The following is a 27563-nucleotide window of genomic DNA, read 5'->3' as shown; positions in this document are numbered from 1 at the left end:
ACTGTCTTTGTTTGTTTGTTTGTTTTTTTAAGTTCAGCCTTGTAGAGCCAGACAGGATGTTTCCTCTCTGACAGCTGAGATGGTGCAGCTGTGACACTGTCAGCAGGAAAGCTGCTAGTGACCTGAGCATGAGCACGTAGTGTAGTTTCACATTTTAGGCTGCACATGGATGTCACGAAGGGATCCATGAGGACTCTTATAGACTTGAGATGACAAAATGTATGTCACTTTGACCCTAGCAGACGCTCACGTACTCAAAGATGCAGAAGGACAACACTGGCCTTAAGGAGGTAGTAGCTATGTCTTCAGGAAATTAAGCCCTGTCTTCTTTGCTGGGTGAATAAAACAAAATGAGGCCCTTTCTGCCTCTCTAATCAGGCCATGTCTCTACTTGGAGGATTATTAATGGAGACTGATTGAGATCACTGCTGCCTCCCACCTGAAATACATCAGGTGTTAGTTCAGCCACATTTCCACACTGAGAGCTCTGGGTAGCCTCTACCAAAACATAAAGCCAACAGCATGCTTACATACATGTCTACATGTCACAACATACTACATGCCTAACAAAGGCCTCAGCAATTTTCCTGCATTGTTAACAGTGCACATGCTCCTGTTTCCACATTGCTTCTTTACAACAACAACACAGACAGGAAGACGGTTGTGGTCATTTTGTCCTGTGATTCCCGCATCATAGAAGTCAGATGTATATTTGTTCCTACAAGAACATCACGCTTGCTCTTCCATGGTGATTTTTTCTCCTCACTCATGTTGTTGAGCGTTTCTGAATGCTCCCCGCTCACTCTGCAGGCAGCCCGTCAGCACTTCTTTGACACAGTGCTTGGCAAATTTCATTGTTATGTCTTGTGAGGTTCAGAACCCATTTGTCACCGCTCAAGTTGATTTTATTACCTTCGTCTGCTCAGCAGGGCTGAAAGGTGAAACACACAAAGTGTCATTGTTTTCCAGACACCAAAACTAAATGTAAATGTGTTTGTGATGGTGATTAATGTCAGAGGCAGGATGGGTGTGTAGGAGAGATGATTTGTCAGTACTGATCAGTAAGACGTGTGACTCATGCACAATCCGATCAGGTCGCCTCTTTGTGTTTCACTTGTTCTCTCTGAAGTTCAATGTGCATAAAAAGGAAAACTGGCTAAAAAATGTTTCAAATACTTTTTTTTTTTTTTTAAAAAAGGTAAAACAAGTATAATAATATTAATGTTTGAATTTGTTCACATATTAAAAGTGAAGCTCATCCATGTACATGTGGTTGTTTGTGGTGTGCAGAGCAGCACCACTCTTTAATGTGTGTTTATGTAGACAAAGAGCAGCTCTGGTCTCCAGTCAGCTGCCGTTCAGCTCTCTGGAGCCAGATAAACATAATGACGCTAATAAGTCACATTTATCGCAGGCTGCAGCTGACAGGCGGTTTACCAGTTTATGTGCATCGGGCTCAGAGTTTGGCTGTGAAAGATCATCACACACTAGTGATGTTAGTAACAGCATCATTTATAATTGTAAATACTGGTTTTGGAGCCTCAGCTTACCAGTGTCTTCCTTATTGATTCATTTGTGCGTTATTTTCTATTGCATACCGTGTCATGAAAGAATGAACAGTTTTTCAGAATCCAAGTCAATAAATTCACGTCTCACTTTGACAATAAACATAACCCAAAGATACTGAATTTAATATCATAGAATGCTGAAAACAAATCTGCAGATGTTCACATTTTAGAAGCTTGAAGCAGAGAATCTTTCATTTTTACTTTAACATGACTCGTTTCAGTTATTACTAATTGTTATTAATCATTTCTAGAACTGAAAATTAGTCGTCAGGTTAATATCACAAATCACAATCATGCAGTTTTCTCTATCAGACAAAAGCACAGCAGAATGGTTGCTCATGCCTCGATCCATGTCAGCAACTTATACCAGTCAATGTCGGAGTGGTGATCGAAACACCTGATTCAGCGATCCACCGTTTTCCAGCACAGCACCACAGCCTTGGATTTGTGGATGCTAGTTTTTATCCCAAACACTTTATGCTCAAAGCCACTCAAGTGTGCATCAGAGGTCACAGGTCAGTGAAGGCAAAAGAACGTCGTCAGCAAAAAGTAGGAGTGCAATCTTGAGGTGACCACATTGGACTCTTCCTCTGCACCTTCAGATTAAACATGTCCATGAAGTAGATGCTGAGTGAGGCTGTTCTGTAAACTGGAGCTTATATAAATGTTTTTACTAAAACATTGCATATTTTTGCAGTTTGCTTTAACTGTAAACTCCACACTCACAACTCCGTATAGGTCTGACCTAATGACACCGAAGAAAAGCTGGAACATACAACTCACTCATTTCCGTCAGCACTCACAAACTTTTTTTTAAAAAGATGATATAATTATAGCAACCTGCACATTAAAGGATTCATTAGAACTGACAGTAATCTTTGATGTGGTCCCTCCTCTCTCTGCAGCTGTGTATGCCTAAAGGCCTGTCGTTCAGGACGCAGGCGGACCAGCGTCATCCTCAGTTCCATTCCTTCATCATCACCAAGGAGGACGGCTCTCGGACCTACGGCTTCGTCCACACCTTCTACGAACAGGTTACCAGCCCACAGATCTGCTCTGCCATGCAGACCCTCTACCAGATGCACAATGCAGAGCACGCCTCCGCCAACCCCCCTTCCTCCTCCTCGTCCTCCTCCTCCAGTATGGACTCTCTGGCCAGCAGTTTAGACGAAGCCGACTCCCCCACCTCCTCGTCCTCCACATCTTCGTCTCGTGCAGCAGGCACCTATGACTCGTCACGGGACACCCTCTACGTGTCCAAGGCCTTGTGTCTGATCACACCCATGCCCTTCATGCACGCTTGTCGCCACTTCCTGTCACAGCTACACAGAGCTGTTACAGCTGCCAGTGCACCCCCCCTGCCACTGGAAAGCTACGTTCACAACATCCTGTACGAGGTGCCGCTGCCTGCTCCAGGACGCTCGCTCAAGTTCCACGGTGTGTACGAGCCTATCGTTTGTCAGAGGCCTGGGCCGGGGGAGCTGCCGCTGGCTGACTTCCCCCTGGCAGAAGCTTTCGGTCTGCTGGGAGTGGAGAACCTGGTCCAGGTGTTCACCTGCACCCTGCTGGAGATGCAGATCCTGCTGTACTCACAGGGTGAGTATCAGTACACGTGCTGTGATGCTAATGTTTTGAGAATGCAGGCAAATAAAGTATTGTAAAATATTTTTACACACACACACACAGTCAGCATCCAGAATTCTCAGCAGTCATGGGGTAATGTGGTATTGACCGTGGTCTGGTCACTTTATGCTTATAAGCTTTCAGCCTGAGCTGACCTACTCGATCCTGTTTAAAGAGATTTTGACTTGAGAGAAGTGGGTTGATCTAAAAAAAAACACAGCGCGGAGTGATGTTGTAATAGTTCAGTATTTGTTGATGTGACACTCTGTAGTCGCTGGAGCTCGTTGTAGAGAGATGGATGTAGGTGTTTAGTTGAAAGTTCAAAAGTTGTGCTGGCTGTGAGGAAGCTTGTTTAAATATAGTATGTCTTGTTTTATGAACTACTAAGATGTGAGGCAGGAGAAACTCTTACCCAGTTAAAAGAGGACAATGGAGAGACTCATCAGGAAGAATCTGTGAAGCTCTCCAACACTTCAGCCACATACAGACTGAGTGAGACAACGATCAAATTATCCTCATTCTAGGATTCCCTTCATCCATTATTGAGACACTATCGTAGATGTGTGTGTTTTGCTCACTGTGTTGGAGCACATTACCCCAACTTGTAGAGAATCCGTTCTGCAGACTGAGATCACGCTCTGTCCTACATTCCTCTGGCCTCCTCCTTCTCAGTTTCACTGCAGCTCAAACTCTAACACTCTTTCTGCAGCTTCTTTGTTTGTCTCCTTTACAGGATGACTCATGTAGAAATGCGTTCAGCTCAATGTTCTCTGTCAGTGAACGTCAGATGTGATGTCTTTTTACGACAATAGCATGTTTTTCTACAGACATTCTAAACAGAGCGGTGGGGAGTGATTGTTCTTTTTAAGATTTATTTAAAAACACAAAATTTTATTTTGAAAATATGTCACAAAGCAGTAATAGGAAGCAGATTTGTACAACAGATAACGACACACATGAAGTGTGTTTGACTTCAACACCCACTGAACCCTGGAATAGTAGCAGACAGAAACATCAGATCAGTGTGCAGCAGTAGGAACAGAGATGTCATTTTTCCACTTGGGGTATAGCAGTGCGTCTAACTGTCTGGAGCTATTCGGTGTAGGACGTTCCTTTTGGGATGACATTTCCACAGATTGCTGTCAGAAGCCCGTTTACGTCTAACTACCGTCCTCCCAAACGACAATCTGAGCAAAAGTAAAAATAAAAGGCCACTACTTTGGGTAGTTCTAAAGCTGAAACTGCACTGCTGGTGTTAATGATTCGTTTACAACAATCAGCTGCAACGTTTAACCCACCTGCCTGACATTGTGCAGGGCCTCTTTGTGCTGCCAAAGTGCTGTGCTCTGTGTTTGACGCCCCTGAACACAATCACTCTCATTATCACAATATCTGAAGCACTTTAATGGTTGAAGAGGCGTCATTTCAGTGACAGCTTCCACTCTAAAAAAAACCTCAGCTCAGACTAACACAAAGACAGAAGATATATAAAATGAGCAGATTTGAAATGTCTAAATAATCTTTTCATACAAGGTAGTTTAAACCAAAAGTGAACAACTCAACAAAACAAAGGGAAGACAGTGTTAGTGTAGTGTACGACTCTTTGTCTGCTGAATTTAAGTGGTGCTGGAAAATGTTAGCTGAAGCACTGCTCCTATCTCATCCCATCATCCTTTCATGAAAAATGGGTCTCTGTTTTATTCATCACTGTCAGCGTCAAAGGCAATCGCTCCTGGAGGGGAACAACCTCACTTGAGTGAAATATATCCCAGGTTTTTTTTAAGTGTTCCTCATTTCCCACAGGGGATCACTGCTGGCAGACAGCCTGGGCTCTAACTGTTGACACGTCTGTCCAAATGAGCCCTAATTTCTTTGTAATGAGAGGGAGGAAAACCCTGCGCAGAGCCTCGTTTTGCTGGAGGCAAGTGATGGAAAGGTTCAGTACAGGAGGAATATGGAGAGCATTCCCCTGGATGTTAATGAGGCGCTGCTCTGCCATATGTTCCAACGCTCGTCCTGATCAATCAACAGCCAATTACACCGTGACAGACAGAGGCATCGTCTGACCCCCGAAACCTGTCCTCCTCACACACTTACCGGCCGTGACAGGTAGGCAGGATAGTGATGGGCGGGTGTCTCCTCCACTTACGGGGCGCAGCAGGGGATGAGGCTGGGCCATTTCACTTCATTGGATATATGGTAATGAGTGGAGGTGATTTGCATTTCTGGCAGGTGTGTCCGCTTGGCAGCCTGTCAATGCACAGAGGGACCGAATGTACAAATGCATGTCCAAAAATCAGAACATTCAGAAAAAGCTTAACGTAAAAAAAAAAAAAAAAAATATATATATATATATATATTTTAGGGTGAAAATTGTATGTACTTGAATTGTAAAATGAAATACTTGAAGCCTTTTTAGGTTTTAATTTTGATGATTATGGCTCCCAGCTCATGAAAATCCGGTTTGGCTCAGCAGCTGTAGTCAACTGTAATCACTCATAAGGAGTTACTAGGTCATGCCCCTTAAAAAGAGTGACTAACAGAGCTTTCTACATCACCACAACTTGTGTTTCAAGTCACTGCGTGTATGTTTTTGACCGAGCAAGATTTTTTCCCAGACGTCCTATAATAAACCTATGGAAGATTTATTGTAAAGATTTTTGATGATAAAGACATGTGCCACATTTCATCATAAAAATGAGGAGCTGTAGGAGTCTGCCATGGTTTACGTGGTCCTTACACATGTGTATATGTTTTTGTTCATGACTGTACATAGCAACGTCCAGCCACTGTAAAGGCTGTAAAGAAAGCACAACCATAAACACAAGCGCAATGTTGCTGGATGGTATCAGCTTCACAGACAACTGTTAGAGCAATCTGCCCAATGATAGTAATTAGAGGAGGCATCAGTGTGTAGGACTGTGTGAACCAGCCTGTGAAGGTCATCATGCTGAACTGTCATGACCTCTCCTGATATTCACACAATAGACACAACGACACTACGACTCTACAATAAAACATCTGGCCTCTGTCACATACTCACTTTCTCCATGGAGGCCTCTGTTTGATTTCTCTGTTTTTTGGCTGCTCATGTACGTAGTTCTCCACTATTTTGATATTGTCATACGTAGTGTGCGTTTTCTCAGTCCAGTTGACTTTCACGCAGCTTTGGTGATTTTTTGCTTTGTTTTCTTAGTGTGTCCTGAGATGCTTCTCTTAAGAAGCTTTATTTTCTTTGTGACCTTTCCTTACTAGCAGTAACATTGTCATGTTGCAGCTGTAGATCAAATAATGTCATCTGTTTACCACAAACTTCTTCCCGTGTGGGACTGAGCTGCATGTCGTTATCAGTTCCTGATGCACTGTTAGAGTTTCACAATGACTAGACGTGTCCCGTCCTGCGTTTTTTGAGGCCCGTAGCAGCATCAGAAACATGCAGCATCCCTTCGCTCTGCCTCTGCCGGGACTTTCTGCAGCGCTGTGCTTTTCCATATCAGATTTGTTTCTTTTTGCATGATCACTTGTTTGTGCACCTATTACAGGCGCTTGTACTTGTCATCTTTCAAAGGGAGTTTCTTTGCAATGTAGCCAGTGTTGTTAGAGATGAATCATCCCTTTTGAAAGGAGCACCCGTGGCAAAAACAGAAATGATGAATCAGTTCAGATCAGTGCAGCAAGAGGAGAAAATAAAATCAGTCACTGTTAAATTTCTTTCCTCATCGTCCTCTCGTTTTTCCACATAAAGCCTCTCTGTGTGAGTTTGATGTGTGTCAGTGTGAGGAAAGGGAAGAGGGTGAAATTCATCGAGTGTGACAGAATATCACTGACGGGGAAGCACTTTTCTGTGACATGTCAGATTAAAACAGCAAGTGTTAATGAAGCCGACTGAGACGCCGTGGCTAAACTTATCCTGGTGTGATACGAGCGTGAAGGGGAACGGGCAGGAAGGGATTTGCTGTAACGTGTAAAAGAAACAGGAGTGTTTCAGTCAGACTCGTTTGCTGCAGTTCCCACAGAAAGGCTTGTGTGGGAGAAACTTTGAACCTGTTCAGACTTGATAGATACAAAGCAAATAGAGACATTCAGCCGCACACCCCCCCGAGTAGGATCTCTGACGAGGAGTCCTCTTGCAGTGTGGCATAGATCTCGTGGTACAAATGAAGCACTGAGATGAAAAGATAGCTGCAGAAAAGAAAGTTATCGGAGGAAACAGGAACTCAGAACACCTTGAGCTTGTACAGAAAGCCATTTTCAGCAAGTTTCAGCTGAATAAGTGGACCGCTGCAACAGCTATGAGCTCTGAGGCTGTGCTGCAGCGCTGCGAGCTAAATGCTAACATGCTCACAGTGACAGTGCTGCATACTGATGCTTAACAGATGTAATACCTTAAATTAAGAGTAGGGTATGTGCTCTAATTTAAAATAAATAAAAACCAAATGAAATCATTGTCCTGCTATTTTTCAAAGACTTGTTTTTTTGTTTGTTTTTTTGGGGTTTTTTTGCTGCTAATTGCCAGCGGGGTAGTGTTGCTCTACCTTTCTCTTGTTTCCAGTCATACATACACAGGTACATAGTGAGGGAAGAAACTGTGAGAAAGACGGCAAAGAACAAAGAGATAGAAATAAATCCACAGCACACACATGTTCTGTTTTTCCTGTCGCTACATGCCTGTCACCAGCCTCGTGCTTTGTTCAGCCTGCTGATGACTAGCAGGGTGAATTAGAGTTGTTTATTGCTCCTCTCCAAACAGCTGTGACACTAATGCTTGGTTTGTTCTTTGAGCTGCTCATCATTAGCACCCTAGAGGTGCACATGAAGACACACTTGATGCTGCTGATGAACTTCCACACATACTTTCCCCAGATTCTGCTCCCTGTTACCTCTGAAAACACGCCAAGGAATAAGACGCGTGTCGACTCTGGTGTACTGGAGTGTGACATGTACTCTGCCATAACTTTAACCTACTTTATCTGCAACTGGATCTTTACGGCAGTTGTTCATCCAGTTTCATTTGAGCACATATATATGTATGTGTATATATACTGTCATACTAGACGGAATGAAAGGAAATGACCAAAGGGAAGGCAAGCACAGAAAGCATCTGGCTGATTGAATAAATTGGTATAACTCAGTCATGTTTTGTTTGTTTTTTTTATTGCCTTTTCCTTGAGGTTGTGCAGACTTTACGCTCTGGCCATCGTAATAACATCTAATGAAACTGCTGCTGAACTCAATACTAAAGCCAGCTTGCACCCACTGGCCTTAATCTGATTTAGAGACCAGGAGAGGGAATACTCTCGACGTACACACATGAAAACATGATTGAAAAGAATCCATCACAATGTAATTCCTCGGGTTTTGAACTCAAAGTCACTCTCAGATTCAGTTTGAATCACCTGATTACGTCCCTCCTCCACATTAATACTCTCACTATATGTGCTTATGTATTTCATAAACCTCTTATTCTGTCTCCCCCACTCCCTCTGGTCGCTTCTGTCGAGTGTGTTACAGTAAAGCCATCCTCATATAGGTAGTAACTCTATGTAATATTCTGAATTTATCTTCTCTTTCTCACAATTCAACCCTTAATCTCCAGAGTCGACCTGACAGGTCTCTTTCATTATCACTGCTCTGTGGTAATGAGCTCCTTCTGTCGTTCAGAAACTTCTAAAAACACACCAATGTTTTGGTAAAGAGCTCGTCTGTGCTTTTTCCCTCCATGTTTGATCAGGTTTAGACGTGTAGATTGCCACTTTTAGCCTGTTCCTCGTATAATCGTGACTCTTTCTGTGTGTCTCTTAGACTACCAGCGGTTGATGACCGTGGCAGAGGGCATCACCACCTTGCTGTTTCCCTTCCAGTGGCAGCACGTTTATGTTCCCATCCTGCCAGCCTCCCTCCTTCACTTCCTGGATGCACCTGTTCCCTACCTGATGGGCCTACAGTCCAAAGAAGGCACTGATCGCTCCAAACTTGAGCTTCCTCAGGAGGTACAGTACCAGCCTGTCTACTGTTCATAATGACTGTTTAGTCAGACAGGTTCAACACCTTTTTCAGTCTCGGTGAAAACTATAATCCTTCCAGACATCACTGAAGATCTTGGAAAAATGATGCTTAACCCTTGACTTCTTTTCCAATAACCCAAGAGGCACTGGTTTAGTCCTCACTTATAAGATTTAATAATGGATATAACTCTGAAACTTGTACTGGGCGTAAAATCAGATTTTACAAATGAGTAGGTAATCCAGTTTAAAGCACTGTTAGCGAGGTAGTTTTTCACCAAGTGCCTCCAGAACAGCTTCAGTTGTCCTCATCTTAGAGTCTCTTAGTGTTTGGAACTTGACTGAAGGGATGGCGAGCGCTCTTCAAAAAGACGCTACCTCATCTGGTGTTTTGATGATGGTGACACAGAGCGCTGTGCAGCATGTCTCATAGGTGTTCAGTGGGATTGGCAAGAAATGCTGAGAAGTAATGAGGTTTGTTTCCTCATTACTCCACAGACGAGTGCTGCATGTGTTCCTGCTGAGCAGATACATCAGTCAGATACGACTTACACATTAATGCGTTTTCATGCAGAGCATTTTTCTAATAATATGTCTGGACCTTTACTTCAGTGGTACTTTTAGATTATTGGATTGGTACATTTACTTGAATAAATGACCTGAGTCCTGTTTTCACTGCTGTTGACTGTAGGTCCTGCTGTTTACATGTGAATCCTGGGCCTTGATGTCACACTTAGTAGTGAGAAATGAGGACGTTACCTTGACTTTGGGTTTAGGTTTGCCCAGGGCAAAGACATGCAAGTGAGAAAAGCATTTGAGTTGATCTGGATTTTGACATTAGCTCAGGGTTTAATGCTTGTGAATGAATCAGGTTTAGACTCTGTAAGGCTCAGTGAGTGTATAACGTACAACAGGAGGATCCCAAAAGAATCATAAGTTAAGCAACAGTTTGCAGTCAGGACTGTTGACAATACATTGTCCAAGGCCAAACGTGAACAACAGCACCAGCATAACACACACACACACACACACACACACACACACAGGAGGCAGACTACGGGGCTCCTGTTCAGACAAACAGGAAATGACAAAGAACACCTGTCTGTTCTAAATGAAATTCTGTACCTTATCTAGCTACACACACACACACACACACACACACACACACACATCCAGCAGACCTTTTCACAGCAGACACTTTGACTTGTCACAGCAGAAAAAGCACAGGGGAGACCAATTTCATTACTGATGGCTCTATTCCATCGAGTGTCCCAGTAAGCCGTGACAATAGGCCAGCATGTATAGGAGCAGGACTCTGGAGTCTACGCAGCTGAATGGGATTCAGCCATTTTTAATGACATTAGTAACACCTGTGCTTTTCCTGCCAGCTAAACGTTGGCTGTGAAAAGGGTCTATTGAACAGAGAATTACCCGCATTCATGTACAAATTCAGCTCAAGGCAAAGTGAGTCTGAAGTGGACTGTCTTTGTGGCTCCATTCTTCCTGCCTTTTTATTTCAGCCCCAGTCAGACAGTGAGAAGGTGAATGATGGCTCTGAACCAGTGTTTAGCCCAGCGCGGGGTTACAGTTAATATGAATGTGTGTATTCATGTGTTAAGGCGAGATAAGGCCCTAACAAAGCGGAACATCCAGGCTCGCCGGTTTCCGGCTTTGCTTACATCCCGCACGACTCCAAGCGCTCATTAATCCGGCACATTCCGTATGGATGCTAATTATCCCAGCCAGCACAGGATGCTGCTACAGAGCGCACACAAGCCGCCTCGGCCGATCCCCCCACACCCGGGAACCCCCGCCTAAAAGGATTGGAGAATCTCCCTGTGTTTCTAAATGATCCTTTGAAGTAGTGTTGACCTAGAAATGGGCTGGTGATGAAAGAATGGCTTAAAGCAAAGCAGAGGGGCAATGATGTGAGAGAGGAAAATATGGATGTAGTTGGGGAATTATTGCCAGACAGGGTTTTTCCTTTTAACTCTGTTCTTTCATACAGAGTTTCTGTTTTTTACGTGATTCCTAATGATGACATATCATCTACATCACACTGTCATCAGAAGGATTTCATATTTGTCTCCTCCAGCTCTTTGCCTGAGTATCGCTAATGGGCTCTACATCCAAACTGGGGCATTCTTTCTGCAGGGAAAAAGGAATTGCAGAGTTTGTTTGAGTTCATCCAGCAATTTTTTTTTTTCCAACCAAGTGGATGGCCTTCTGTACTGTAGACCTACAGAGGCTACGTGAACACACGTACACCTCACCTAATGTAGCTGTTTTTTTTTTTTTTTTAACTATCATTCAAGAACATTTTAGTTTTCTTATCCCAAATGTCCCCTGATTTAGCAGTAAACTCTCCTACCCCCGCTGCACTTTGAACACTTTATAGAGATACTGTGTGACTGCGGTGTATCCTGCCCTTCTAAAACCTGACTGCAGGCTTTACACGGAAGATGAAGCCGAAATCCTGTCCTGTTCATTATCATTCAAGTCTGGTTGTCAGTCGATTTTAGCTTTGATCTTCAGAGCTGATGCTTTGCAGTGCGTTTGGCAGTCAGCAGCCAAAAGTCACCAGCACATGGACACACCACACCCTGGGGTCAGATTAGAATCAGAAGGTCCGTTATCACTCCTATTCTCCCAGACGCATGCACGCTCATTCCCATTTGCATGGTTTTGTGTGGTTTCAATCTCTCACACAGAGATTAGAGGTTTTACTTTAAGCCCACATGAGGGTGTGATTCTAACTCTATTATGTCAGATTTAGGTTGATCTCTGAGAATGTGCTATTATCAATCACATACTGGCCTACATTCTCTGTACCCTACATCTCCCAACCTCCATCAAACCACCTAAAACCAATCTGTCCTCAGTATGCCTCCTGATAATACCTGCCCCAGCTCGCTGTTTCTGCTGTCAACAGCCCGCAGAGGACACTTTCATTATATCGTAATATCAGTGCTGAAAATGTTGCCCTTATGTCTTGAATGCTCTGTTTGATGATATTAACACCTTTTCCTGCCCCAGGCCAACCTGTGTTTTGTGGACATTGACAACCACTACATCGAGCTCCCAGAGGACTTCCCCCAGTTCCCCAACAAGCCCGAGTTCATCCAGGAGCTCCGTGAAGTGCTGTTGAGTTTTGGGATCACAGACAACACAGGCGCCCCACCGCGGACCCGCTCCAGTCCCAGCAGCACCCCATCCACCCCGGGGAGGGAGCGCAAGACCACCGCTTTCCGGCAGCTGGAGGATGACGGACGAAATGGCAACCTGGCAGGAGAGGAGCTGGCTGTGTTGGAGCTGCTACAGGGAAACGCCACCTTGGAGAGACTGCAGGCGCTGACTAAGCGCACAGGGGTGACTGTGGCCCGCGTGGAGGCCCTGAGGGCCGGAGTCAAAGCTCAGGACACTGAGGGACAAGGAGGCCGGACAGCTGCCGAAGAGGAGGAGCTGAGGAAGGCCAAGCTAAACATTCAGCTGAGGGAGGTGTTCGCCGGCCGCTTCACCACCATGTTTGCAGATTACGAAGCCTTTGTCATCCAGAGCGCCCCGGATCTGGACTCCTGGCTCACCAACAGAGAGCAAATGCACAACTTTGACAAGGTACAACATTCATTGTGCAGCGTATTTATGCTCCAACTTTAAACAGACATTTCTTCTTTCTCAGGCTATTTCTTGGTGCTGCATGAATAATTATTAGATTGTGTGTAACACTGGGAAACAAACTCAGTTTCAATGTTGTGTTCCTACAAGGTTAATCATAGCTTGTGTTTAGAGCAGTGCAGGGATTGTAAATGACAGTATGTCAAACACCGTCTACTGCAGAGTTTTGAAAACATCTGGCTGCTATGAACAGAATAGAATTTCACATTTACCAGAAAATGTTTTTTACCTCAAGGCGTCGTTCCTGTCAGACCAGCCGGAGCCCTACCTTCCTTTTCTGTCCCACTTCATTGAGACGCAGATGTTCGCCACCTTCATTGACAACAAGATCATGTCCCAGTGGGAGGAGAAGGAGCCGCTGCTCCGCGTCTTTGACACTCGTATCGACAAGGCGCGCCTCTACAACGTCCGCGCCCCCAGCCTCCGATCCTCAAGCTACCAGAGGTGCTCTGTTCTGAAGGAGTGTGGTAAGTTCAGCAGAGAGACGCACCGGCATGCGTTAGTATGATTCAGTTTTTTGGACACATTAACATTGGATTTAAATTTGAGCAACAGTGTTTGGAAACGTACAATCTGCACGCAGCACAAGTTTCTGTGTCCTTCATGCAGCCGTCCATTAGCCGAGGTCAGACGGGATTCACTGTGCTGTGCAATTTACAAACACTCAGGATCCATCTCCTTGCCCTCCTCTCTCTTCCTCCCTCCCTACTCGTCTCATTTATCGTGTGGAAGCAGCACATCTCTCCCCAGTGACCAGAAAGCCCTGCTCCTCACTGCCCTGCATCCCAGCACAGCAAACACTCCATCACTCGCCCTCATACATACAAGCACAAGCACACGCTCTCTGACACTGTGTTACTGTAGAACTGTTTGCTCAGGTCTTTTTTCTTAATTTCTCAATTAGTGCTGTTAGGGTTGATCTTTGTTAAGCTTTAATTGGTGCTGAATGCGCAGTGTGAGGCAGGAGGTCAGACTCAGGACTGACTCAGACTGTTGAAGGCCAACAGGGAATCTGTGAGGCTGCAGTGTGAATGTTTCTGCTGTAATGATGTTCATGCAAGTGTAGAAAAGCAGAAATACAGACAGGTAATATGTCTTTGAACATTAAGAACCAAAGGGTGGAAAATGTGTGTCAATATATGGTGTGCTAATTTAATTAATCAGACTCTTTGGTGGCTGTTTCACTTTTTAAAATGTTCATGATGCTGCTAGTTTGAATAAAAACAAACCAGAGACTGAGCTACAGCTATCTAATACCGGTCTAAGAGTAGTCTCAAGTAGTCTTAGCTAAAGCTAATTATTGCCGTTTTCTGACCTTTTTGTTGTATTTAATGAATGCGTTCTAATGCTACAACAGCAGGCATTTTTTTTCCTATTATATAATTAAAGCAGTGATTTCCTGCTCAGAACTAACTAACCCAGCCAAGGTGCAAAAGTAATCATTCTAATTAATCACTCCATGATTGTTTTAGATTTTAATGTATGTTTTTTAGGTAAACAGCCTTCAGACTTTCCTCCTCAGTGTCTGTGTGACCACTCCTGTCTCACCTGTGTAGCTTGAAGCAGAACTCATTGACAAATCTGTCATGACACTCAATGGAAATGTTGTTGTTGTTTTTTTTTAAATTGGAACTAGGAAAGATAAACATCATGTGCTCATAAAAATAGCACAATAGCATGAGTTGGTATGAATTCTTTCTGGGAATGTCACTTTTTTATTGCTATTTATCAACGCAAATTGAATCCACAGACAGATTTGTTTTCAACATTATTTTTAGCATGTTTGCCTTTATTCAGAAAGTGCAGTATAAGCAGACAGGAAATATGAGAATGGAGAGCAGGGGATCTACATGCAGTAAAGCTGAACCGGGGACTCACTACTAATGGCCTTTGGGATACGGCGTATGCACTGCAACCCACGCAGGAGATTGTTTTCGATCTTTTCATCTCATCTCAGATTATTTCACTCACATCAGTTCCCTGCATGCTCTGTTGTTTTCTGATGTGTGCGCCCGTGCATGACGTCTGTCTGCGACCTGCACTATTTCGTGCTAATGGGCCGAGCGATGTAAAGCGTTAATTGCTGAGGGTGAGCTCATTTGGAGGCGATAGTGCATGCACGTACCCAATTACTCATACAATACGGCCCTTCCCTCTGCCTGCCCCTGCGGCGACTCACTCCAATGCCTCCGCTTGCCGCTCACCCCACAGCTCAGATTAATACTGCAGCTTCTGTTTGAGGAGTTTAGTCAGACACAAAACAAGATCAACATGACCCAGACGGTTGGACAACAAGCAGAGTGGCTCTGACAAACACCAAATTAGGATGCAGTGTGTTGGCTGTTGCTGCTGTGTGTGATTTTAAAGTAGATGAAGCATCCGGAGTGAAAAGATGGTCAGATCGGGTCTCTAGGGAGAGTGAGTAGGTCATGATGACTCAGAGAGAGACAGGAGGACAGCAGATCTCATGCTGTGATTTATAATGTAAACAACATGGTTTGAAGTCCAGCCAGGTTTCTCTTCTTGGTAAATGAGCAGATGTTACAGCATATTATACTTGCTTCACTGGGATGGGAGGCGTGTGCATGTACGCTTGCATTGGTTGTCGTGGTGACACATGTGGTTACACCTTTCTTTCACTGCACTCTCATGCATGTGATCACACACATTGTTCCGTTTTATTGCAGCTTAATTATTGCTTTAATAATTTAGGATATCATTACTTTTTAAGAGGCGCTCAGTTTCCTTTAATGTATTACCCTGCATGCACACACCACCAGAGGGCAGTTATCGCACAGACAAATCGAGGGGCAGCTGAGCTGAGAGGGATAGTAAGCACCGGTGAGGAGTCAGGACTTTCTCTTTAAGAATATTTAAGGTTAAGATTTGTTAAGACAAGTGAGCCAGCCAAGATACACGACGTTTACACTTGTTTTGGCACCAGTGTTGTTTGCAAATGACAGCAGCATGTCAGGCTTTATTGTTCAAGGTGCCCACCCACTTCAGAACATAGAGATGCCCTCTACATATATTACGTTTTCTTTCTGTAATGTAAAACCTGATGAATCATTGAGTCTGTTCTGTTTACAGCTCAGGCCATGGAGCAGCGGCTGATAAAGATCGACCACACAGCCATCCACCCACACCTGCTGGACATGAAGATTGGTCAGGGCAAATACGAGCAGGGCTTCTTCCCCAAACTGCAGGCTGATGTGCTTAACACTGGACCGACCAATAACAAGTGAGCATTTTGCAAAGCCACTATCAAGCAGCCCTGGTCAGAGAAGCTTTGAGCAGGGCCAGGCTAGCTGTCCCTCCCTGCTCCAGTCTTTATGCTAAGCTGTACCCTAACCCCAACCCAACATGTTAAATATGTTTAAACTGTCAGCCACAGTACAACTCACTTTATCTCTGGCAGCACTAGAAGTTCTTGTTTTTTGTAAAAGTTTAAATGTAAATGTGAACAACATAAGTGGGTTGCCATTTATTTTATAGCTAAACAGGATAGAATGAGCCCTCTGCTAATGATAATACAGTTACTCACCTTCCACTGTTTCAAACTGAGGAGGACATGACAACAGATGTCTTTTATGAGGTATTTGCTATTCCATAGGTAGCAGATATGTTTGTTTCCCCCTATTCAGATGCATTTAACTACTGAGCCATGGAGAAACAAAGGCTTTCTCCTTCTCTCTATTTAGAGGCACATGTTTCTGTGAATATCAAATGATTTTTTTAAGGCTTTTGGAAATGATAAAATAAATGTATTTTAACGACATGGTGTTTGGCGTGCAGGTGGTCTCACAGGACAGCGACAGCTCAGCGCAGAAAAGATCGCCACAGACAACAAACAGAGCATCTGACCCTTGATAACGACCTGAAAGAGGTAGAAACCCTCCTGACAGCCGTCCTGTACCCTGCCCTCTGAATGCCCCCTCCTCTCCGTTGGTCTCTAACAATGTCATGTCTTTATTTTCTTTATTATTATTTTGTCTCTTCTTTTTGTTCTGTAGCTGAGTTCATGTCAGTTTCTGTTTCAGTTTTCTTTGTTTCATTTGATTCCTCAGTTAAGACTTCATGTGCATGCTGCCTTCTCTTTTCTTTTCCATTCTTCTCTTTGCTTCTGTACTCTCCCGTCTGCTCGTGTCACTGTACCCGGTGGTCGGGTCGTACCACTCTTCCTCCGCCAGCAGGTGGACGGCTGTCTGGTCCTGCAGAACTCCATGGCGTTTTGGGAGTGGGACAATGCGTCCCCTCCACCTGTCAAACCGCCAAAAAAATCAGCCTCTGCATCCTGCCTGGTATGTGCAGGAGCTGCCTGTGTAGTGGAATCCTTTTCACAGACCCTGCATCTACCCCCACCTCCACCTTCACCTGTACTCCCCACACTCCCAGCCTCAACTTTGTTACACTTCATACCTAATACTTCTCCTGCAACTCTTCAGTTGTGGATTTGTTTTAAATTGTATTCTGCAAGATTTTAGTCTTGCCTGACTGGGAGACACACGCAGCTACTTCAGCAGCGACAGCTGAATACTACAGCAAACACTTGTTGAGCAGATGCTTTGTAAAAATACAGCCAAAGAGCAGCTGATAATCAAAGCTAAAAACAAGTCCGTCACTAATCTGATTTCATGCTGCACACAGTGCACGTAGCTTCCCAGACCGTAGCAGGACGCAGTACAGTTGGTCATGTAGTGGAGGAGTTGGAGGTGTGCAGCCTGGAGCCAGCTTTCATGACTACTGCTTTATCTTTCACTCCTCACTGATGCATTTACAGCTCAACTACTGCCACAATGATGACTGGTGTCTTGTTTTATGGATGCAATTTAATGAATAATTTTGGTTACTATTTACTTCACAAATACGCCAGTCGAGCACTTGGTGGATTCTGGAGAAAGATGTTTGTATTTAGCAGGTTCACTCCCTCTGCCCCCTTTATCCCCGTCTCACCTCCATCTTCCTTCCCCTTTGTCCTGTGCATGAGCACAAACACACACAGGACACGCTGCAGTAGTGGTACGTGGACGTTTTTTTCAGCGCACACATGAAATGGACAGCGAGCAGACTGTGAGGAGATATTTGCTGTATGTGACAACAAGTCTACTAGATTGAAAACCAGAACTCTGCCTTTAATGTGAAGCAACAGCAGTAAGAAAAGCTCTGTTTGCAGGACCAGTGGCTTGCATACAGATTACAGAGTGATCAGTGAGGCTGATATCAGAGAGATGTATCGTTTCTTGGTAATCCATGATGCTCGGCAGTCAGAATCTGCTGCAGAAACATAGAAAGACGATTACTGATATTAGCTTTCATTTACTGACTTCAGGTGGATGCTGTTTCGATTCATATTTACACGATAGTTCTCTTTTCGATGTTTTTTGTCAGATACCAGTATAACAGGTATACAGTATATTGATTTAATTGCAGTTCATAAATGCTATATACCAGCTAGCTGATAAAACTTTTCATTTTTTATTTGAGTAAACGTAAACTGTATACCCCTGTGGTCAGTATTGTCACAACGAGGACGGAACATACGTGACCGAAGCCGTTCACCATCCTTTTTATGGAACAGTGTGTAGTCCAACACAGCAGAGTTATATGAGGTTGATTAGTGAGATGTCCATTTCTTCAAAGCTTAGCATCTCAAGACTGTTTGGAATTAGACAACATTTATTTCCCCTCACCTGGAAAATAACTGATGGTAGCAGTTTTAATGAAATAAAGAGATTTAAGTCTGAAACGTCACTGTTATGCTGGTAGGGCCAGATCCTTGGAAGTCCTCTGAGCTGAAAGGTAAAATGAACTGAAGCTTATTTCAGTAAAGCGCTCTGATCTATGGCACATCATTTAAACCCCTTTCATAGCTTCAGAGGAACACTGCTTTCCTCCTGGCACAACCACTGTTAAAGAAGCATGACAGCAGCCCTGTGTAGCATCACTCACATAAATCCTGTCCTTTTCAGTTTCTTACATTAAAAACAAATCTTAGTCTTTGTCATACTTACAGTACAATGCAACACAATTGTAGTTGATGCAGAAAATGATCACTCAAAAAAGTTGTTTCGTCAGATAACGAGAAATGATCGACTTGTTTGTCCAAATACAGGCGCAAAGTTATAAAAGCTTCCTTTCACTGACAGTTTCACAGCATTTTCTCCAGAGCTCACTAACTGGCTTTGTCTGTTCTTCAGAAGTATATGCAGGAGGCCCGCAGCCTGGGGAAGAACCTGCGACAGCCCAAACTGTCTGACCTTTCCCCCGCCGTCATCGCCCAGACTAACTGGAAGTTTGTGGAGGGGCTGCTCAAGGAGTGTCGCATGAAGGTGAACCACATGAACCACAACATGTTGCTGCACTTAGAAGTGACCTGTGATTCATTGGTGCAGTCAGTCATTGGCTACTTGACACTATCACACACACGTGCGCACACACACACACACACACACACTTTGTGGTTCAAATTCAGGATATGGTTTATGAATTTTTATTTAAGTTACACATTTGATTACAAAAAACTCCCATGAGGTTAAACATGCTGATGGCTGATAGAGGCTCTGTCATGCAGGCCAGTTACTGTCACCTTTAAATAAGAAAGCTAATCTAACAGCGGAACCAAATGGAGAAGAAAGGGGAAAACATGCTTTTAAAAAAAGTGTTTTTTTTTAAAAATTTTTGTACTAATGTTTTTATTTGAGAAGTGTAAAGGGTTGATGCTAGATGCATCAGAAGAATTGTACGACCACCACAACAGGCCCGAGGTCAATAGCTGGACTCTCCTCCTCTGTGGTTCCCCGGTGGTGGAACGAGTTACCAAACTCTGTTCAATCTGATGATTCTCTGTCAGTCTTTAAGAAAGGACTAAAGAGCAGCTCTTCACTGAACACCTTTGCACTTGACAGACTGGAAACAAACAAAAAAAAATTCCTCTTACCTCCCTACAGCCTGCTACTGGCATCAACGCCCTGTCACACTTGAACTTGGTCTACGGCTCTTATCCAGATTGTTTTCTCCTGACCAGATCCTTGCTTGTGTTGTATTTACTCTCAGATGTACGTCACTTTGGATGAAAGCGTCTGCTAAATGAAACTGTAGAATTGTTGTTTCATCCAGTTTCACCGTATGATGGTAGAACTGTGAAACCAAATAAATAATATTTCTTATTTACTTGGTGGAAGGTTCAGTCGAACTTCAGAGCGTTTGTGGTCATTTATGGAGAAATTGGATTCCTTGTTTGGTCATTAGTTTAGTTGACTTAATATATTTTGGCACAGCTTCTGTAGAAGTGGTAACACTAGTGGTTGCTCTAATCATATGTGTGTGTGTGTGACCAGACCAAGCGTATGCTGGTGGAGAAGATGGGCCGGGAGGCAGTAGAGCTGGGCCACGGTGAGGCCAACATCACCGGACTGGAGGAGAACACTCTCATCGCCAGCCTGTGTGACCTGCTGGAGAGAATCTGGAGCCATGGGCTGCAGGTCAAGCAGGTCAGCACACACAGAAACATGTAGCTGCACACATTTATGAACTGCTGCACATGTGTGCAGCTTTCTTAATCAGATTTAGAATGAAGCAAAAGTAGTCAAATCAGGCACACATTGATATATCAGGAATTTAACAATATTGGACGTTGAGACTTTAGAAGAAGTTATTGCCTGATGAGTCCTCTATGTGTGCATGTGATCTGCCATCTCATCAGAAGCAACAGACTTTGTTTTGTTTGTTTGATGGTTTGATGGTGACTTTTGGCTTTCTGACACACATGGTCACCTCTCAGGGGAAGTCAGCCCTCTGGTCCCACCTGCTGCACTACCAGGCCCGGGAGGAAAAACTGGAGCAGCAGCACGCCGAATCACCAGGTCTCACCACACACACACACACACACACACGCATGCACGCACACAGATACACACATCTGACTCATCATGTCCTAAACCTGTCTTCTGCAGTGTCTAACGTTCCTGAGAGGAGGAAGTCTGATTGTTCTATAGCCATGCCGTTTCTACGTGTGTCCCTCATTCAGGATATGAGGTATGTGCTGCTGTCCTCTCGTAAAACAAGATGTTGTCAGAAATCCTCAACTTCCAGATATGTTACAGCATTCCTATGGTATACAGTCAAATTAGCAGAGAAAGAAAAAGAGATGAAGCAGCGTGGAGACTGTGTTCCCTTCACAACAGAATGCTGTTCTGTGCAAGCATGCTGCTTGCCTATATTAAAAAAAAAGAAACTCTACAGTTGCAGCTGTGATTATGTAGTTGCAGGGAGGTGCGCAGGAGTGCAGACCTGAGCTAGAAGCATCCAAACTTTATGTTCACGCTGGTTTTAAATGGTTGCATAATTACCTATGAAGTCTGAGGAAAGGTTTAAGTAGACGTGAATTTGCACAGGGTAGCAAATATTCAGTGGCTGGATTGAAAAAATGGATTTAGGCAAGTTTTTACACTAAATGGAACTTTAATACAAGTAGCAGCAGTTTTCACCCGCTGTAAACAAACTAACTGGATACGTAACACTCGGCTGGTGCACAGAGACTGATGTGAGACAGAAATACTGTGAGAGGTCGGAGGAACAGATGTGTGGCGTTCACAGGGACGCTTGTTATTTTAGTTTGGATCACTGACGAAACTACTGTAGTTGCAGCAATGACAGTGATGCACATCTCATGGAGGTAATTAACAGTCAGAACTCAGCCAAATCTCAACACACAGGCATGATGCACATTTTTAAACTGGAGGATATCTTTATCTCCAGTGTCCATCAAAAACAAACATCCATTAACTTCCAAAGAAATCATAAAAATCATCTTTTTGAATCCTGGCATTGCCTTAGAGGCGGGATGTTTTTAAGTTTTCTTCTGTATCACAGTGATGCAGTAGTGGTTGTCAGTACATCCAGTGGTTCACAGCAAACAGGAGCAACTAAAAGAGAGTTCCGTATACTTCAGTTTTCCAAAATCGTAGCCAACAGCTTTGCATTATTTACCAACATTATGCTTCCTGTAGCCGTCTGTTTCCGGGTCTCAGTGGAATACTTCAGTCAAATCTGGCAGCACTGAGCAAACACCATGCAGTCTGACAAAGTTCCCCTTCAAAAAACTGTGGTTTCCTTCTGTTTTATTAGTCGCACAACCACACTGTACACAGCCCTGAGGAAAACGTAGAGAGATTAGAGGGAAATACTAGAGAGAACTGAGGCTCTGATGTCAGTTGGTGGCTTCGTTGAACACACACTGACACACTCCTACAGGCACAGCTGGTGTGTTTGGTGCAAATACAGAAAAAGTGGTTCAGCAGTCAGCAGTTTGTATGAAGCATGAAGTTCAAATCATTTTACAGTTACAGTAATGGGGGTTGTTCACTGGAAATGTTTCCTCCTTCAGCTTGTGTGAATCTTGAACCTGCTTTTTTTCAGTTGCATCTTCAGTGTGTCCACGTATCATCTGTTTCTTCAGGCACATCCAGAGTATGTCAGAGATTAAGACAGATGTGGGCCGAGCAAGAGCCTGGATCCGTCTGTCCCTGGAGAAGAAACTGCTGTCTCAGCACCTCAAACAGCTGCTGTCGCGACAAGCCTTAACCAAGTGAGCTTTTAATAGAGGAGACTGATTCTCACGTTCAGATGATGCTGTACTAATATGCACTGAGTCGTGTTGTTTATAAGGGACAGCATCAGTGTTACCATTTAGCTTAAAGCTAACTTTGATCTGACGCTTAATGACAGTCATGAAGGCTTCTTTATGTCCACAGCAGGTCTCATGTTAGTCCTGTGCTCACTTTTTGTAGTAAAGTGTTTTTCTTTCCAAATTACTATTCAGGAAAGTATGATTGAGTTTTTTATGGATGTCAAGTGTGTAATTACGCCATAGTCTCAAAATAGTCTCTGTTGACTCCCAGACAAACTGACTTTGGAGGCACTGGACGTTGCCCAGCAGGTGGTCTGTATTATTCAGCTGTGCTTGAACCTGATCTGACTTTGTCTACAGGAAACTGTACAAGCGTTACGCCTTCCTGCGCTGTGAGGAGGAGAAGGAGCAGTTCCTCTACCACTTGCTCTCGCTCAACGCCGTCGATTACTTCTGCTTCACCAGCGTCTTCACCACCATTGGTGAGTTCTCCATCAGTGGCTTCTAAACTGTGTTCAGCCACAGTTGATCTTCTCCTGCTTTGCTATGACAAAAGCAAGTCCCAGGCTGAACATGAGCCTGTTCCATAAAGCAAGTTTACCAGAAAAGCCAGGCTTATTTTAGGTAGTCAGATTTAGTTTCAGATGTTTTCTGCTCCTTAAAGCAAACTCAGCACAGTTCAAGCTTAGCTCCTCGAAGGTAAACCCTTCCTTCCAAGGAAGCTAAGCTGGTCCAGGGCAGGTTGACTGTCAGGCTAAACTGTAGTTGTTGTTAAACCAGAGCTCCTTTCACACTGACCCAACGTGAATAAGATTTTACCATCAACTCTCTGGTGTGCTGCCATGTTGTTTGACTTAACAGGCATCTGTCTAAAAAATTTAGTTTATAAAATGATAGAAGTACGGTTGTGAAGAAAAGTTTACATACACTTGTGTATCATGGCAGTCTTGAGTTTCCAGTGGCTCTTATAACTCAGAATTTTCTGTGGTGGAATCACTGAAACACTAATCTGTTGGGTCAAAATTATACGTACAGCAACTTCAGTTATGGGTTTTGGTGATCTAGAAAGTTTTGTTGATATTTGTATATTTTTGACCCAGCAGATTTTCTCATATTCCCAGAAGACCTGTGGTTCATTGTGCTTTATATACACCTGACTATCGACCCATAAATAGTACCATGACCTGAGAACACGCTTTCATTGTTTATCCATGGAAAGACATTCAGACAAGGCCATGTAGTTTAAAGAGTTTTAAAAATCAATCTGAAAAGTTACAAGAAATCTGGAAAACTTTGAAACACAGTGAACTTGTGCTCACCTTTTTGTCCTAGACAGCACTCTGGGAGCAACTTCTTGTGTAGTAAAGATATAAGAGAGCATAACAGGGCCAGTGTATCCTACAAAAGCGCTTGCTGGATGGTTGGGTTGCCTCAGAAGCCCAATTCTCCCGATACCTGTCTGCTGTCAGACTAAGGAGAGTTCAGTCCAGCCATCTCTGTAGCTTTCTGACTCTGACAATCCCACATTTACGTCACTTCATGAGAAAACAAAGGTCTGAATTTCTCACTCTAGCTCTCCAGACATTTCTTCATTACTATGAAAAGAAATGACCTGTCTCGTAAAGTAAAATGTCTGGATTTAAAATTCAAAAACTCTAAAATTCATTGGTGCTTATTTGTAATAGGATGGGTGAGCAGAATGTTATAGCGGATTTTAAAATAAACCACACACCAGCCGGGAAATATCTGAAGTCTTTCATTCTCACAGAGAGTCTCCTCTTTCCGCTCATTCCTTTCTGAGTTACTTAGTTGATGTCAGTTATGTGATGGATGAAGCTAATTATGGATCAATGGCTGACTGTGCAATTAGTATGAATAAACCATTAGAGTATATGTACAATTTAATCAAAGATTTAAGGCACAATGTATTATTCAGCCCAGTGAGTGCTCAGATCCTCCCGTTCAGATCAATGCAGTACATGCACACATGTACGACAGCATGGGCATGATCTTGTCTCCTCCTCTGCTCTTTTAACCGATCCGTGATTCTCTTTCCTTTCTGCTGCAGTTTGTTTGCCTCCAGCTGTGATTTCATGATAAAACTGACCCAGTTAGACGAGCCAGACTGAGTCTAATGAGGATGTAAGTGTTTATTTCTCTGCTCTGTCTGGTGCTGATCTGTTGTCTGTCCCTGCAGTGATCCCATACAGAGTCGTCATCATCCCCATTAAGAAGCTGAGCAACGCCATGACCACCTCCAACCCCTGGGTGTGTGTGTCAGGAGAGCTGGGAGACGCTGGCATCATGCAGATCCCCAAGAACGTCCTGGAGATGACCTTTGACGTGAGTGCTGTGGCCTTTGACCTCTCACAAGCAGTCACTGGGGTGTGGTGTGAAGACTTCATCTTCTGTTAGTCTGTGTTTGGAGTGTTTGCTTCACTGCCTGTCTAACATCACATGTGCATGCTACTGTATCGTACTTCATGTGACGGAGCAACACAGGGCGTTTAAGTGGTTGTGTTCGTTCACTATATGTCAGGTTTATTTTAGATAAAGATGGACGGCAGCTGCTGAACGTTTTTAAAGGGGACATGCCTGTGATTTTTTCTCAATAATACACTGCTATGATGTCAGATATCTATGTTTAATGTGCTTAGACTTCCAAAACAATGAGGTGAACATAATTAAAAATTCCCCCTACAAAACTAAAAAGCAGAGCTTTAGTCTGGTCTGAACAACTTATTTGCAATTTTACTACAATCTCACTCCTCTAAATGTTCTCAAATGTTAATGTACCATAGTACTTTGTCCTCAAAGTACAAGTAGACTTAAGACTTTCTTTGTGATAGGACAATGGTATGAAGTTGTTCGCTGTACTTTGACGGCGTTCCATCTGTCGGCTTCTTCAGAAGTGTCCTCTGACGTGTGTGACGTGTCTATCAGCTGTTTTTCCTGGGTGTGGACAATCTAGCAGATCCAGTGGGTGTGTCAGTTTGGCCACACCTACCGTCACGCGGTGGTCTCTGGAGCAGAGCGTCCCAGGTGTGGGATAGAAGGAACGCTCCATCATCTCTATTGATTCAATAGAGATGATGGAGCGATTGTCCACACCCAGGAAAAACAGCTGATAGACACATCACACACGTCAGATGACACTTCTGAAGAAGGCGACAGATGGAACGCCGAAACATGTCGAGGTACAGCTAACGTCATACCATTGTCCTATCACAAAGAAAGTCTGAAGTCTACTGGCATTTTGAGGGTTTTATAGAGCTCAGAGAAAATGTTTTCACTGTTGGGAAAAAATACTTTTAGGACCATCATGAGTCGCCTGATGAGCATGGAAGTGGTCGTGATGTAATCTGGTCACTCTCCTGAAACTACTACACAGTCCAGCACAGCTCGTGGAGGCTGAGAGGAGACCCACCAGTCAGAACCACAGTGGTTTCTGTACTTTTGTCCATCGTTTCTATCCGGTACCACAGCTTTGTATTCAGCTAAGAACTGTGACACAGTAATATAGGAGCAAGTACATGAGCAGACAACCTGTGTCACACACCTAAAACTTGGTACGCTGTGGTTTGTGTATGTTCTTGTATCTGGAGGTCAGTGTTGGACTCCTCCTCTCCCATGATTAGTGATGCTGACGTTAGACAGAGGACGACGTCCAGGAGAAGACACTGTGACGTCCTGCTGTCCTCCTCTCACTCAGCACGTCTGCGTGGTTGCATGTTTGCACTGCTGTTTGTTTCTGTGTGAATGATGGACGATGTTCTTGTTTTGGATCTGTGCTTTCCACGCCGCTGTTTATACTGTCTGTCCGTTGTGTGTTAACAAGTGTTTTCATCTCCATCAGTCTGCTTTCAGGCCTCATACGCACATCTCCGCCATGTTCAAGGTTAGCCGAAGTCCCAGCTTTACTCCCTCCATCTCCCATCATCCCCCTCTGTCTCTCTCAGATGCTTCTTTTCCAGTCATCCGTTTGCCCTGTGGGCATCATGGCTTCACTTTAGTTTGGGCTTTGGTCACGGTCGTGCTGTTGTCCTGCTAGAATGTGTCTCACCCCATGACTGCACACTGAACTGCTGCTCTCTGTTCCATTCTATGTCTGTACTGTAATAATTAGCTTAAAGCTGCTTAGAGAGGCAGAGGAAAGACCAGCCTGTAATGTGACTACATGTAAAATGTAGAAAACCCAAAGAAAAGAAATTACATTTAACTTGTCAAATACAGTCAGTCATATCCATGGCTAGATTACGGCGTTAATCACGGAGCTTAGATCAGGAGTTTGGGCAGTGATAGACTATTTAGTTCTGCAGAGTGACTTTAATAACGTAAAGTAAACGCTGTCTCTGCTATGTGTGTCTGTATTCAGTGTCAGAACTTGGGGAAGCTGACCACAGTGCAGCTGGGTCATGACAACGCTGGGCTCCTGGCTAAATGGCTGGTGGACTGCGTCATGGTGCGCAACGAGATCACAGGACACACCTACAGGTGAGCAGAGGGGATGTCTCTCACCTGTTCTGATATTCCTGTTGCTTTCACATGATCAATTTCTCTCACTGATGCATTGTGTTACTGCCAGAATTTGCTAACAAACACCTTTGACAAAGAATATTCTATCTATTATCTATTAATCTGTCTAACTACATTTTGAAATTTCTAAGCCAATTTTTTATTTTTTATTATTTTTGATAAAACTTCCAGTGTTCAAGATTTTAGGATTCTACATTTCCTATGTTATCGTTCCTAAACTGGCCTTTTAAATGTTTTTATTGAACCAGCTGTGATCACACACTCTCTCTGTTAACATGTCTTTGGTGTTTATTTTTCTTTCTTTTTTTTTCTTGCTTTCGTAAGTTGACTTGATGTCATTGAAAAGATGAACACCCCTCAGTGATCTCTCAAGTCTAGATGAAGTTTGAATGAATTAACTAGTGCATCATAGTTTTGAAGCTTAGCAACACAGAGGAATACAATATATCAGGAAACTTATTACAAGTTGTGTTAATTGTTGGTGTAGATCTGCACATAACTGACAAGAAGAGAAATATAGATTATTTCCAG

General features: G+C 43.6%; 1 protein-coding gene across 1 annotated transcript in view; it reads left to right on the top strand.

Annotated features, from left to right (window-relative positions):
- The window catches only part of dennd5b (DENN/MADD domain containing 5B), an 82050-nt gene that overhangs the window by 40795 nt on the left and 13692 nt on the right, over nt 1-27563 (top strand). The window contains exons 3-16 of the mRNA XM_008301895.1: nt 2474-3164; nt 8994-9181; nt 12230-12808; nt 13104-13335; nt 15959-16109; nt 16664-16754; nt 19066-19197; nt 20206-20358; nt 20649-20730; nt 20821-20902; nt 22326-22454; nt 22857-22978; nt 24694-24839; nt 26872-26990. Of these exons, the coding sequence (XP_008300117.1) occupies nt 2474-3164; nt 8994-9181; nt 12230-12808; nt 13104-13335; nt 15959-16109; nt 16664-16754; nt 19066-19197; nt 20206-20358; nt 20649-20730; nt 20821-20902; nt 22326-22454; nt 22857-22978; nt 24694-24839; nt 26872-26990 (2897 nt within the window). The remainder of the gene's footprint in view (nt 1-2473; nt 3165-8993; nt 9182-12229; nt 12809-13103; nt 13336-15958; nt 16110-16663; nt 16755-19065; nt 19198-20205; nt 20359-20648; nt 20731-20820; nt 20903-22325; nt 22455-22856; nt 22979-24693; nt 24840-26871; nt 26991-27563) is intronic.

The sequence above is a fragment of the Stegastes partitus genome, unplaced genomic scaffold, assembly GCF_000690725.1.
Source record: "Stegastes partitus isolate 25-593 unplaced genomic scaffold, Stegastes_partitus-1.0.2 Scaffold1726, whole genome shotgun sequence".
NCBI classification, from domain to species: domain Eukaryota; kingdom Metazoa; phylum Chordata; class Actinopteri; family Pomacentridae; genus Stegastes; species Stegastes partitus.
This window is presented reverse-complemented; position numbering and strand designations above follow the sequence as displayed.